The sequence below is a fragment of the Bos grunniens genome, chromosome 3 (genome assembly GCF_055505025.1).
Source record: "Bos grunniens cultivar Pamir isolate PY7600 chromosome 3, Bosgru_T2T1.0, whole genome shotgun sequence".
Taxonomy (NCBI): domain Eukaryota; kingdom Metazoa; phylum Chordata; class Mammalia; order Artiodactyla; family Bovidae; genus Bos; species Bos grunniens.
In genome coordinates, this window is record NC_141167.1 from 92,936,758 (window position 1) to 92,951,274 (window position 14,517).

At 34.8% G+C, this 14,517-nt stretch overlaps 1 protein-coding gene across 19 annotated transcripts in view; it reads left to right on the top strand.

Moving 5' to 3' along the window:
• Positions 1–752: 752 nt before the first annotated feature.
• The window catches only part of SYCP1 (synaptonemal complex protein 1), a 144,782-nt gene continuing 131,017 nt past the window's right edge, over positions 753–14,517 (top strand). For 6 of the 19 annotated variants that reach the window (XM_086392006.1, XM_086392016.1, XM_086392024.1 and 3 more), the window contains exons 1-8: positions 945–1,293; positions 1,555–1,691; positions 2,865–2,949; positions 3,130–3,173; positions 3,345–3,401; positions 5,156–5,320; positions 6,091–6,158; positions 10,443–10,516. In XM_086392006.1, coding sequence (XP_086248132.1) covers positions 1,269–1,293; positions 1,555–1,691; positions 2,865–2,949; positions 3,130–3,173; positions 3,345–3,401; positions 5,156–5,320; positions 6,091–6,158; positions 10,443–10,516 — 655 coding nt within the window. In that variant the 5' untranslated portion in view covers positions 945–1,268. Of the gene's footprint in view, positions 1,294–1,554; positions 1,692–2,864; positions 2,950–3,129; positions 3,174–3,344; positions 3,402–5,155; positions 5,321–6,090; positions 6,159–10,442; positions 10,517–14,517 lie in introns of all 19 variants that reach the window. The other 13 variants (XM_086392007.1, XM_086392019.1, XM_086392021.1 and 10 more) reach the window with 7 other exon arrangements.

Consider the following 14,517-nt stretch of genomic DNA (forward strand, 5'->3'; position numbering starts at 1 on the left):
TAGCACCATATTTATTGCTTCTAGTAGCTCAAATCTGAAACGAGACAGTCATTTCAGACTTTTGCTGCTCACTTTAAAAAAGCCATCAAGTCCTATTAATTTTACTTTCTAATTGTCTTTTACATTTGACACATTTTCATCTTTAATGGCTCTGTCATAGCTTAGATTCTCATACCTTACTCACCAGGCTATTAAAACTGTCTCCCTAATCCAGTCTCGTAAACCTAAACCATTTTTCATACTACGAATTTTCTTCTCAACTTAATCATGCCTCCCTTTCTGCTCAAAATCTCTCAAGATTCCCATCCATAAAGTCTAAAATCCAAAAGCCTTTGCAATGCCTTCACACCTGCTAAGTCTCATCATTTTCCCATTTGCGTCCTCACACACCTGTACTGCATTGCTTGGTTCACTCTCCTGGACTCATTTCTCACAACTCGAGCGCCTTCAGCTCGAGCGCCTCACAACTCGAGCGCTACGGTCCTTCAGCTAGGAATACCCCTTTCCGTATTCACTATCTAGCCATAGTTTTATTTCCCCTTTCTGTTTTCTATAGAAGCAGTAACAGTAGCACATCTGTGAAGGATTCTCCTGACTCCCAAGCCACTGTAAAGGCCATTTTCCTTTTCGAAGTGTCTCAATGACCCCTTACAACCATTAGGTGATTACAGGGGCTATAATTATCTGTTTGTACTTGTTTTCTTCCTGTGACTGTGAGGTCTTGGAGGACAGAAATAGATTTTTCACTCTCAGTTCCAATGTATTATAGTGTAAGTAAGTGTTAGTCGCTCAATAGTTTTCTTCACATTCTTTAACAATAGCAGAAGCTTAAAGAATGTCAAATTCTAAGAATCCAGTTAAGAATTGTTACTGACGTAAAGGGAAATCTCGCGAGATGTAGGTCTTCGCGCTTGGCGGGCAGACGCTGCTGACCGTTATTTCGCGGTTAAATCGCGGTTCGCCCTGCCCCTCCCTCGTGGCCGCTGCGGTGGAGCTGTTTCCCGCCTTTTCCGAGGTTCGCAGGCAGAAGTTCTTGTTGGTTCTTTCTGCTGCCCTAGTAAGACAGCAGGTGGTGGTTCGCGTGGGCACTGAGCCCGCGATTTCCCGCTAATTTTTTTTAAAGGTAGGGTCAGGCGTGCCGAGTTCCTTTCCTGAGGAGGAAACCTAGAGGTGGGCGACATTTTGATACTGCCGCTCCCTCACGCAGGGCAGCCTCCAACGCCTCTGTAGTCGTCTAAGCACCTAAGCTAGTTCGTCCCGGCGAGGTGATGCAATTTAACAGTGCTGGTAGAGGTAACGGGCTTCTTTTCAGGCTGTCCTGGTGATGATGCTAGTTTGAGTTTCTCGATTATGTACGGCACCAGCACGGCCATTGGTGGTAGGGGAATGGTGGGGACTTAGGGGATGTTCCCCGCCCCCGCCCCGGTAGTAAGGGACGCTGTAGCAGACTTACATGGTAGCAGAAGTTTCGCCTATTCCCTTATATACCCATTTATTACAGAACAAGTAGGGTATTAATAAAACAGTGCGAAACACTTTCCCCTCCTTGAGCAGTAGATAATTACGCGACTGGAAGAGAGAAAATGGAAAAACAAAAGCCCTTTAAATTGTTTGTGCCACCAAGATTAAGTAGCAGTCAAGTGTCTGCAGTGAAACCTCAGACTTCGGGAGGAGATTCTAATTTCTTCAAGGTAAATTTGCATATGAATTTTGATTTGACTATTCTTTAGGTAAAGGAAGCAAAGTGAACTTTCCTACTGGTGATGTTTTATAATTTTTTTGTGTGTAAATATCGTCTCATTTAATATTGTTATTTAATCTCAGTTAATCTTGCTATTCTCAAGTATATTGAATAGCATTGCTTTGAATTAATAATGAGCATACTTAATATGTTTAGGCATCATTCATTTAAAGAAGTAATCAGTGGTGCTTTAGAATTCTGCATGCATAATAGGACCTGCTTATTTTAATCCTCCCTTCTTGCTTTCTTAAAATGATTTAAAGCAATTTATATATGATAGGATATAAATTAGAAGAATGTTAGAATCAAGGAAAATTAAGAAAATTTAGACAAATATATGGATATAGTGGTAAAAATTAGTGTGACTGAAGTTAAAATTTGATTCTGAGCTTCCTGGTTGACAGGATAAAAAAGGAAATTTGTACATGTAGATTCTTTTTGGAAAGGAGGAATTATATCAAGTTTCTCAGGCAAAATAGAGGTTTTTTTTGTTTGTTTAGTAATTAAATTTCTCAAGTGGAACTGTATGTTGGAGATGGGATGAAGCAATGAATATTTTAATTTTCTATGCTGTAGAAAAATTCTTATGTCTTTATAGCCAAGAATATAATGCTAAAATGTTATTCAGTGAAGAAAATTCTCAATTCTACCAGGGGAAAGATATTAATAAAATTGAAGAAAACTAATATTCCAGGCTACTAATTAAATTTACTTATATTATTCCTGAGTACTTATAAAACATGTGTAATGTAATTTTAGTTAGCTTTCTCTTATAAGTGAAAATTAAAAAATTTTGCTCTGTTTACATACCAAGGTCATTTGATAGTTTTGACACAATGTATACGTTAAAGAGGGGGCTTCCCTGGTGGCTTAGAGGGTAAAGCCTCTGCCTGTAATGTGGGAGACCTGGGTTGGATCCCTGGGTGGGGAAGATCCCCTGGAGAAGGAAATGGAAACCCACTCCAGTATTCTTGCCTGGAAAATCCCATGGACATTAACATTAAAGAATTTACAATTATAGTCACTTCTTTAAGGAGATGTATATGCAATTACATATTATTTACACTGCTAGTTATTAGAGTGATATGGGACAGTGTGTTTAAGAACTTCTTTGTGTTTCTAGGGTTTCAACAAATGTGTTGAAGATGATTTTGGTTTTCCATTTGCAATGACTAATGTCTCCAAAAATGGGGAAAACATTGATTCAGGTAGGAGATTAGAAAAGCAATGTATTACCTGTGTAGAAGCATTTTTAAAATATATTTTGCTAGATATCAAATATAAGTATTATATTGATTAACATTAGCCTTGACATTAAAGCTGGATATAATACTTAGTATAAAAAATAAGATGTTGGCATTTAATTCTAGTTGTCTTTTATCTTGCAGATCCTGCTTTACAAAAAGTTAACTTTTTGCCCATGCTTGAACAGGTCAGTTACGTATAGTGTATATGGATATAACCTGTTTAGGTATTGAATTGCTTACTTGAAAAAGAGAAAAAATTCTTTAGTTGTTGGATTACTAGTCTTCAGTATTTAATTGCTACTATTTGGAAACATCAGAAATATATTCTCACAGGAAAAATTTATTCATTTTTTTAGACTGATAATTCTGACAGTTGTCATTACCAGGAGGGACTAAAAGACTCTGATTTTGAGGTCAGAAAATTTCCTATTCATATTTAATTTCTTATAATTGGAGTATCATTTATTATTACTTGTGTTTATCTTTCTTTTGAGGCTTCCAAAGAGTTAATATTTATTGTTTTAAGTTACATATTTTAAACCTTTTATCCCCTTCTTTTAAATTTGCTGAACAGTAGGCCTCTGTATTTTCCTGGATTATAAAAGCATCTATTCTTAAGAGGTAATTTAACTTTAAATCATAAAAATCAAGAATAGAAAATAAGGGACGGTAAAGCTTCTGCCTGCAATGCGGGAGACCCGGGTTCGATTTCTGGGTTAGGAACATCCCTGGAGAAGGAAATGGCAATCCACTCCAGAACTCTTGCCTGGAAAATCCCATGGATGGAGGAGCCTGATAGGCTACAGTCCATGGGGTCGCAAAGAGTTGGACACGACTGAGCGACTTCACTTTCCACTATACAGAGTGAAGTAAGTCAGAAAAAGAAAGATAAATACTGTATACTAATGCATATATATGGAATCTAGAACGATGGTACTGATAAATTTATTTGCAGGGCAGTAATGGAGAAACAGACAGAGGATAGACTTACAAACATGCGAAGGTTGGAGGAAGGAGAGGGTGAGATGTATGGAGAGAGTAACATGGAAACTTATATTACCGTATGTAAAATAGATAGCCAGTAGGAATTTGCTATATGACTTAGGGAACTCAGACAGGGACTCTGTAACAACCTAGAGGGGTGGGATGGAGAGGGAGATGGGAGGGACGTTCCAGAGGGAGGGGACATAACCTATACCTATGGCGGATTATTTTGAATTGGTAGAAAATAACAATTCTATAAAGCAATTATCCTTCAATTAAAAAATAGGAAGTATCACAAAATAAGTAATGAAGTACCCTTCTCAAAAAAAAAGAAAAAGGAGAGATGGATACAATATGTGAGAAGGCTGAGACTTAAGCCAGTATTTTACAAAAAATTCTTGAATTAGCAGGTATGATTGTTAGGCTTACTATCTAAAGAATTTGTAGGATATACTCTACTTTTGATTTTAGTTATAAAAATAATTCTTATGGCACATAGATGTCTTTAAAACAGACATTTCATGGCCTGATAAAATGCTATAGGTTTGTTGCTGGGATTATGGTATTACAAATTTATAAATATGGAATTCCTAAATTTTGATAACAGAACTATCAAAGAATGATTAGAAAAAAAACAACTTCTGATATTTATCTTATAATATGTAAATTGTTGATGCAGGAAATCCAAACAAAATCTCAGGCTAAATGAAAAAACTTGTGTTCAGTATTATTTTTCATGTCATTGTATTGTATACTTCATATCCTTCGGTTAATTCTTAAACTGTGTAACCAAAATGTTGCAAGACCTTTGGTAAAATTTATAGATTTGTAGAGTGATTTATTTTAGCTTTTAACCAGCCAGATTCTCTAATTGACTTAAGGATTTCTAACTTCTGACTTAATGTACATTTTGAAGTAATTTGATTTTATTCAGCAATGAATAACTTCATCAAGTGATCAGTAACCTTAGTCACATGACCAAGTTATAAAGTGAAGTAGCTAGTATTGCCTTAGTAGTTAAAAAAAAGTTAACATAGCTTTCAGTATGATATTAGGGCAAAAACTGAGGAGAGATTTGGTCTCAAGTACTAAGATACTCATGGATGTTTTCAGTAAGCAGCTGTAGTTTGGTTATACTAAACTTTGAACAATTAACAGTCTTTGAAAACTTATTTTATAATAGAATTCAGAGCCAATGAGCAGACTATATTCAAAACTGTATAAGGAGGCTGAAAAGATCAAGAAGTGGAAAGTGAATGTAGAATCTGAACTGAAGCATAAAGAAAACAAGTTGCAAGAAAATAGAAAAATAATTGAAGCACAGCGGAAGGCCATTCAAGAACTACAGGTATAATGAGACTTGGAATTGAAAATATGGTATAGTAAATCTTATAATGCTGTTTAAACCAAAGTGTTATTTCATAGTTAACTTAGGTTTGTCTTGTTTCTATCATGTGGATTTTAAGAATGGTGCTTTTTTGAAGTTTCATTAATATTATTTGCATTTCAGTTTTAGGATGAACACACAGGAGAGGTTGCACAAAGCTTAATTAAATTTCTAGGGAAATTTATGTCTAGGGAAATGTCTAGGGAAACAGTAACTTATTTTAGATAAAGATTGAGTTAATGATTCTAATTATAGAGTTTTAATTTTTACTAGTTTATATTCCTGATGATGTTTTGTTTGATATAAATGTGTTTTTTTATATATTAGAAAATGGCATTTTCTAATATATATAAAAGCAGATAAAACTTTGAATTTGAAGCTGTTTAGCTTCAATATTGTGGCATGGTGAAAGAAAAATTTTGAGAAAATGTAACACTGGGTTAGGACAAAGATAAAGCACCTTCTCAAAATGTTTAGGGAAGATAATCTTACATAAAAATATTGGATACATTTTGGAGATGATTCAGGAAACCTAATTTTAGATTGATGAAAGTAAGACCCATATTCTTATATGTAATCCAGAAGTGTGACAAAAAGTTCTTTTTTATGTTCTAAAAAATAATTTTTATAGACCATCATAGCAAGTTAACAAAGAAATGCTGCTTAATGATTATAGTTGTTTATTTTGCTAACTAAAACGTGATGAACTGTTCTTCTGTCTTGTAAATTAGTTTGAAAATGAAAAAGTAAGTTTGAAATTAGAAGAAGGAATTCAAGAAAATAAAGATTTAGTAAAAGAGTAAGTAATAATTTAATGAATTTATTCTTTACAAATTTATTTTTATTTCAAGCTAATTATTAAAATAATTTCCAAAAATTTAGTGACCTCTTTCTATATTAATTGATATATAGAATTATGTCTGGATGCTGTGGAGAAAAGGAAAACATACATATTTTACATTCTTTCATTTGGCAAACTGGTCACTGACTAATAACTTCTCACATTAAAAAAAAATTTCTCACTTTTTAAAATGACAGAGGAAGCCATTATTTGGTGTTGAAAAGGGTGCCTGATGATCCTGTATTTATAACTGCCTATGTGTATTGTATACCTTTCTGTTTGATTATTGTTTTAGATGAAGCTCTTGCAGAATAGGGCTCAACTTGGTTCCAACCTGATTCTAACTGTCAAATTCCTGTTTTTGCCAGTGGTGCAATCATTCTTCCATTAACTTTGGCTTGAAACTTTAGTATCATCTTTGACTTTGCCTTTTCTTTGTTCTACGCAATAGATAAACTTTATTTTCTGCTTCTTTCACTTCAGATGGTATCATGCAGAATTTAATAGAAAAATGTAATTGTTTAATTTATCTGCCAAATAAATAAATGTTGAATGGTTAGAATATAATGTGAATCCACATACAGTGATAAATCTATTTCTATTTGCTTCAAGTTAAACATTATGCTAAATATGGTTCTAGGTGGAGAATTCAACACAATAATACAGACTAAAATCACTTTATTTTTTTTAGATCACCCTGTGCCAGTAATTCCAAATAATGTCAGTGATAAAATCCTCCTCCTTCCACACACACACACACACAAATCTCTCATTGTTTCAAGTTCTAAACAACTTCTGGCAGTTTATCCAGAGAACTCCCTGCTGTGCCGAAGTTCCTGCTCGGTGGGTTCAGCTTCATGCATTTTCAGTCCAGGGCCTATTTGGGAAGAACTCAGAGCAACTGACAAACAGCAGTTCAGGCCTGGAGCTGGAAGGATCGGTCGGAGGGAAGACGAGTTGAAAGTCCCACGGATTTTCTCTATGGAAGGTGATGTTAAGGATCAGATCGGATCAGTCACTCAGTGGTGTCCGACTCTTTGCGACCCCATGAATCGCAGCACGCCAGGCCTCCCTGTCCATCAACAACTCCCGGAGTTCACTCAGATGTTAAATATAAATAGATATAATTTTATGTCTTCCTTCCTAATCTGGATGACTTTTATTTTGCTTTATTGCCTAATTGCCTTACTGGAACCTTTTGTACAATGTTGAATAGAAGTGGCAAAAGCATTTTGTATTATTTTTTACTTTTCAGAACCGTTAAGTATGATGTTAATTGTAGATTTTTCACCAATGCCCTTTCTCAGGTTGAAGAAGTTTCTCTGTGTATTTGCTGCATGGTTTTGTCTGTTGTTTTTAAATGAGAAAGGGTATCGGATCTCGTCAAAAAGTTTTTCTGCTTCTATTGAGCTAATCATGTGGGCTTTGTTTTTATTCTGTTGACATTGTATATTATGTGAACCGACTTCCAGGTGTTACTTGTTCATATAGACATTCACAGCTATGTATTTTCCTGTAGGCATAGCCTTAGCTGCATAAGTTTTGGTTTTTGTATCTCTATTTTCATTCATCTCAAAATATTTTTAAATTTTTGTTTTTATTTCTCCTTTGGTCTATTGGTTATTTAGGACTGTGTTATTTAATTTTCACATATATGTGAGTTTCCCAACTTACTTTCTGTTACTGATTTCTAATTTAATTCCATTTTGGTCAGAGGCTATACTAGTTTAATGTAGTCATTTTAAGTTTATTAAGATCTCTCTTATGGGATAGCATACACTCTATCCTGGAGGATATTTCATATGCATTTGGGAAGAATGTACAGTTTGCTATTGTTGAGAGAAGTGTTCTGTAGATATAGCAGAACCTAGTTTTTAATCTTTAATGGAGATTTCCATATGCATACAAAAGTAGAAACAGCATATGATGAACTCTCATCTACTCACCATCCAGCTTCGACGATCTCATGGCCACTTGTAGGGGTTCGGACAGGCGATAACTCGGGGTTCCCAATCACCACCGCTACTTGGGCTCTGCTTATCAGTGGCCTCTCAGGTGAGAAGGTCGAGAGACGGACACACAGTCCTCTTTCATGTTGCCAAAACGTCCCCTGGTCCAGAATTGAGGGGCAAGCTCTGCGTGATCTATGTTGGCCCTCCAAAAATGTTAGAAGCAAAGGAGCAACAAAATTGAGCCTTGACAAAATTTTACAGTACGTGTAGTCAACAGTCAAATAACAGATTCCATGAGGATCTTGGAGGAAGGATTTTTAATGCAGAATTATAGGTTGTTCACATAACATTGTTTGCCAAGATGATTGCATATAAAATGTTATATTGGTCTAAGCATTAAATAAAACTTTGTGGTCAGATGTCAAAAAAAAAATAAAAAATAAAAATAAAAATAAATATGGTTCTAGAAGGCTTCTCACCTTGTCAGTAAAGTTGCTAATAAGTGAAAAATATTATTACAGCATATTGTTTTAGCTTAATTCAAAAACAACCTATGATTTTCCAGAAAAATATAGATGTTTACCTTAATTTTTTTTCTGGCTAAATATGGTTTGGATATTAGGGGGAAGGGAGAAAGAAGAGGAAGTTTCTAAAATTGTGTGCCTACTATATGTTTGGTACTTGTCACTTTTATATGGATATGTGATTGAGTTTCTATAGTATACATGTGTGCATGCTCAGTTGTGTCTGACTCTCTGTAATCTCATGGACTGTAACCCACCAGGCTCCCATCCTGTTATGGGATTTTCCAGGCAAGACTACTGGAGTGGGTTGCCCTCCTCTTCCAGGGCATCTTCCTGACCCAGGGATCAAACCTGAGTCTCCTGTGTCTTCTGCATTGGCAGGCAGATTCTTTACCACTGGAGGGCACCACCTGGGAAGGCCTTCTACAGTATAAGGCAGATCTGAAGTCTTCCGTAGCCCTAATACCAGTATTTGGTAACTTGTGAGCTTTCTTAAATCGCTGCTATCTCCATTAATAAACAGTTGACTTTTTTTGTGAATACTGTAACTGCTTAGTTTATATATATAGCGTACACTGTAGTGTGGAACAGTGTATTATGATATAGTATAATATAGAATTTATGGTGGGAGGGAGTGACTATATTTTGGTGTGGTATCTTTCTGTTTTAAGCACTTGATTCAGTTGAGTGTCAGTTTTGGTCTCAAATTGTCAATTGTCATTTGAGAGCACCTAACATTTAGTTAAGAGCTTTGTCAGAATGTAGATAAGAAACAAAGTAATACTTAGAATAATAGAGTGACTGGATTATTGGATAACAAATTTAATATTAATAGAAAGTCACTCAGATCAACCAATTATTCACTTGATCATGACTTTCTGAAAGGAATGTAGATTTTAGTGTATTCTTTTTTTATTTTTGTATTTTTTCTTGAGTTTGAAAGAGACTTTGGGTGTTTAAAAATCATATTCCTGGCCTGTAATAGAACTTTGAGATACTGTAACTTTACTGAATTTGTTTAAATTTTTCTAACAGTTTTTTGTCAGAGTCTGAGGGTTTTCTATATATAATAAAGTCATCTGCAAATAGTGACAGTTTTACTTTGTTCTTTGTGATTTGAGTGCTTTATTTCTTTTTCTTGTCTTTTGCTGTGGTGGTGAAAATGAGCATCCTGTCCTGTTTCTGATCTTAGAGGACAAACTTTCAGCTTTTCAGAGCTGGATATGATGTTAGCTGTGGGCTTGTTATATATGGCTTTTATTATGTTGATATAGGTTCTCTGTATACCCACTCTGTTAAGAATTTTTATCATAAATGAGTTTTGAATTTTCTCAAATGCTTTCTCTGCATCTGTGAGATGATCAGAGGTTTTATTCACATAATTAAATTTAGGAAATTACTCATTTTATGTTTTGATAGCTGGAATATTTCTGGAATAATTAGTAAATGAAGATCCCAATCCTGTCTTCTCATTTTATTTCTTAGGTGAATCTGGAACTGTTTACTAAGAGATTATTGAAAGCTACTTGGGTAGAAACTTGTTAAGGAGGCTTTTACTTTCAAAGAAGGCAGTTATTAAATCATCTTTGCTAATAGTACAGTCAACTCATTTTCCTTCATATAGTCACTTATGAGTGATTCATAATATATATAAAGTATTATAATGTCTTAAGAATTTCTTTAAAATTATAATGTTCAATAACTTTTAGATATGATTTTGCTTTGAGATCAGATTACATTTATGCAAATTCTTTCCTTTGTTCCAGGAATAATGCTACAAGGCATTTATGTAATCTACTCAAAGAAACTTGTGCCAGATCTGCAGAAAAGACAAAGAAATGTAAATATCTTTTCTTATTTTATATGATTTTATCAATTTGTTGTTATTACTTTAATGATGGGAGGTGGAGAGGGGAACAGATTATCTTTTAATTTTTTGAAACCAGTTTTTATTTGAACATGTTATATGTGTCTTATACCATTTCTTTATATAATAACTAGAATTAATGTCTCATAACCATTTCTTTATATAATAACAAGATTCTTAATTCTTTGAGCTTCATAAAGCACAAAGGTTTTTGAAAGATAATGTTATATATTTCAAAAGGTGTATATTGATACTTGACATTTATGGTTAATTCTCATTTTAGTTAAAGTGTGATCTTGAGACTAACCTCTTCTGTCTAGAACAACCAGAAAGTTGAATCAAAAATTATATATAGTCATATTCATAATAGAAAATACTGATGGAGGGCTATGCTGAAAGCATAGTACTTAAGAATAGCGATGTAGTATTTATAAATAGAATTCTCAAATTTCTTCTAAAGAAACATTATTTTAGAGGTTCTAGCAGGGGAGCGCAGCTACTCGTATACCCTTGACCGAAGACCGGTCCTCCTCTATCGGGGATGGTCATCCGTTCTACCGAGCATGCAGGTTCGGGAGGGATGCATATGGAGCGGTGAGGGAGGAAGGGGACACCTGCCTAGCCAGCCAGATCAGCCAAATCAACCCTGGCGATCAGTGGGGTGACAGATGTCGCAACCATATCGCCCTCACATCCTAAAGAAACATTATTTTAAAACATTCGATTAAGGTTATGGTATATATGTGAAAGTGCATGTATTTATTTTGTGTGTATTTTGATGTTAATTGTAAAGTAGGAATTTTTTTGTTTTGATGAAAAACATTGTCTGATTTTTAAAAATAATAGTGTTTGTCTTTGTCATTAATCTGACACCAGCTCTACTTTGTTATTTGTTTGTTTCTGCCAAGAATCTATTGGGAAATACTGTGTACCTGCTTTTCCAGGATAGCTTCTATTTTTCAAATTTTAATTGATATCACACAGCTTATTGCTTAAGAGCTTGGACTGAAGAGTTAGATATCCCTGTGTTCAAATTCAAACTTTCAGTTTTTATCTGCCTGATCTTGAATAATTTATGTAACCTCTCTGCCCTTCTGTTTATTAAAGTACCTCTTAGTGTTGTTTAGAGAATTAAATTCGGTAATAAATATAAAATGCTTAGAACAGTGCAAAGTACTCAATATATATTAGCCGTTAATGTTATTTCCAGTATTGCTAGTTTTTTATCCTTGATCCCTGCCTATAGTACTTAGCTTTTGTAACTATATATACTTTCTAGAATGTACTGCTCCTCTATCAGCAGTTCCACTATACCCTGTTTATTCAACTTTCAAGATTAACTTTTCTGCCTAGATATAAAAAGTGGTGAAAAGTATATGGATGTGGGTAGAGAGATTCTATATTGATTGCCTTGTAGGAAGTAACCTGGGCTAGAGAGACAAGGCTGTTAGTTCTTTCTTCTGTTTAGTTTTAAGCTAAGTCAGAGATCAGTTGGTGGGAGAGGTTATAACTTTTTAAACATTTTTTAGGTGCTTTCTTATATGAACTAAAGAGTGTATCTTTTTTTCCCCAATATTTCAGTTTATCTGATTATTTATGGCCATGCTGTATGGCTTGTGGGATCTTAGTTCCCCAAATAAGGATTGAACCTGTGCCCTTGGCAGTGAAAGTATAGAGTTCTAACCACTGGACTGCTGGGGAAGTCCCTGGTCCTCTTTCAAGGCTTTTTTGATATTGAGCTACATGAGCTGTTTCTGTGTTTTGGAGATTAATCCTTTGTTGGTTGCTTGTTTGCAGATATTTTCTTCCATTCTGAGGGTTATCTTTTTGTTTCGTTTATGGTTTTCTTTGCTGTGCAAAACCTTTTAAGTATAATTAGGTCCCAGTTATTTTCATTACTCTAGGAGGTGGGTCGAAAAAGATCTTGCTGCAAGTTATGTCATAGAGTGTCCTGCCTATGTTTTCTTTTGAGAGTTTTATAGTATATGGCATTATATTTAGTTCTTTTATTCGTTTTGAGTTTTTTTTGTGTATTACAGTTTTCTAATTTCATTTGTGTACATTTGTAGCTGTCTAGTTTTCCCAGTGCCACTTATTGAAGAGATTGTTTTTTCTCCATTGTACATTCTTGCCCTAAACAAGTCTTAATACTTGCCTTATATTTAGTGTGAACTCCATATGTATTCTTACTTTAAGCCTTTATTTTTCTGTTGTGATTTTCTGTTTTTTATTCATTCAACATTTAAAAAAGTACCTACTATGCACCATGAAATGTTCTAGATGCTGAGGGAAAACAATAGTAAAGATACAAATTTTCTGCTGTTATGGAGTATGTACTCTAGTAAGGGGACACATACCATAAATGAGTAAATATAATGTATGTTAGGTGCTGATAACTGTTTAAAAAGAGAATATTTGGGGATAGAGTATTTGGGGAAGTTTTTTTCTGATTAAGTGCTATTTGATTAGAGACCTGAATAATTGAGGGGTTGTACCATGAAGCTGTTTTGGGAATGAGTTATTTCAGGCAGAAGAAATAGTAAATGCAAAATCCCTTAGTCGAGAGCCTGTTTAATCTTTTCAAGTCATAACAATGAGGTCACTGTGCTGTTACTTCCTGTATTTCTTACCTTTTTTTGGTTTATATTTTAGCAGATAGGCAATTCAGGTTCAGATCATAAGTTCTATCTTACCTTTTGTGTGTTGGGATTCCATTACCAGTTCAGTTTTCAAAGCTTTTGCTATGTTACTTTGGGTCTGTTTCATATATGCTCCACTCAAGATTAGATTAGTTCTGGGACTTGGATAGTGATTTCAGAGCCTCTGCTGTATTTGCCTTGGGTCTATCTTGGGTATGCACATCCTCCCTTTTCCCTATGGGACTTGTACCTAGTCATATAAATAATTAACAGTCCTCTTCTCCAGCTCTCTCTAGCATTACCCTCCTCACCCTCAGCCTTAAAGAGGTCCTGTCCTTTTGTCCCTTGGCCAGAATCATGGAGTTTCTCCTGGGGTTTGTATGTCCTTTCTGCCGTGGCTGCTGTAGCTCCACTTCCGGGGCCACCCTTGAGACAGGGCTGGAAGAGAGAAAAAAAAAAATAGAATTTCCTTTTGCTGCTCATGCTTCTTGTTAGATTTCTGCTGGGCCCTTACATTTTTAGTAATTCTAGAAGAGAAGGTAGGAAAAAACTAAACAAACAGGGAACTTGCCTTCACATGAGTCACTTCTTTAGCTTTTTACTTTTCTTCCCAATCTACCTGCTTTTGCTTAGTTTTCAGATTCTTTAAGTAGTTGCTTTATAGATTTCATTCTGAGTTTTTGTTGTAATCAATGGTAGAGAAAGGCTATAGTGGGCTTATTCCATCCTGACTGATACTGGAAATTGGTTTAGATTTTCTGAGTTATAATTCTCAACTATTCTTGGTCTCATGATTCATTATTATCTTTTTAGGTCATTGTTTCTTTTAATAACTCAAAAAATTCCTCCAGCTTTTTAAATGTCTTTGGGAGGAAGGTTGGTCTGAATTACTTTGTTGTTACCAGAAAACAGAGTCATTTAATGACAACTCTTATTTTCATGTTGAAATCTGTGTGTGTTTTGTTGTTGGTTTTTGGCTACGTCATGTAGCTTGTGGGATCTTAGTTCTCCACCAGGGATTGAACCCAGGCCCCTTGCAGTGATAGTGTGGAGTCCTAACCACTGGACTGCCAGGGTTAGTTGAAATTAAGAACTTTAAACAGGGAGTTGAAATTTCTTATACTGAAATCTCTGTAGCTTCTCTATTCTTAATGTAATTCTTCTCCTTAAGGCATATAGAAAAAGTCTAAAGCGCATTTTTATCTCTTTAGATTTTTAAAGATAGTTACTTGTCCTTTTTGAATCTTATCTTCTGTAACCTACATTTTCAAGATTCTTTGTGCTTTTGTAATTTTGGTTTGTCTGTTTGAATATTTAGGAGTACAGACCTGTATG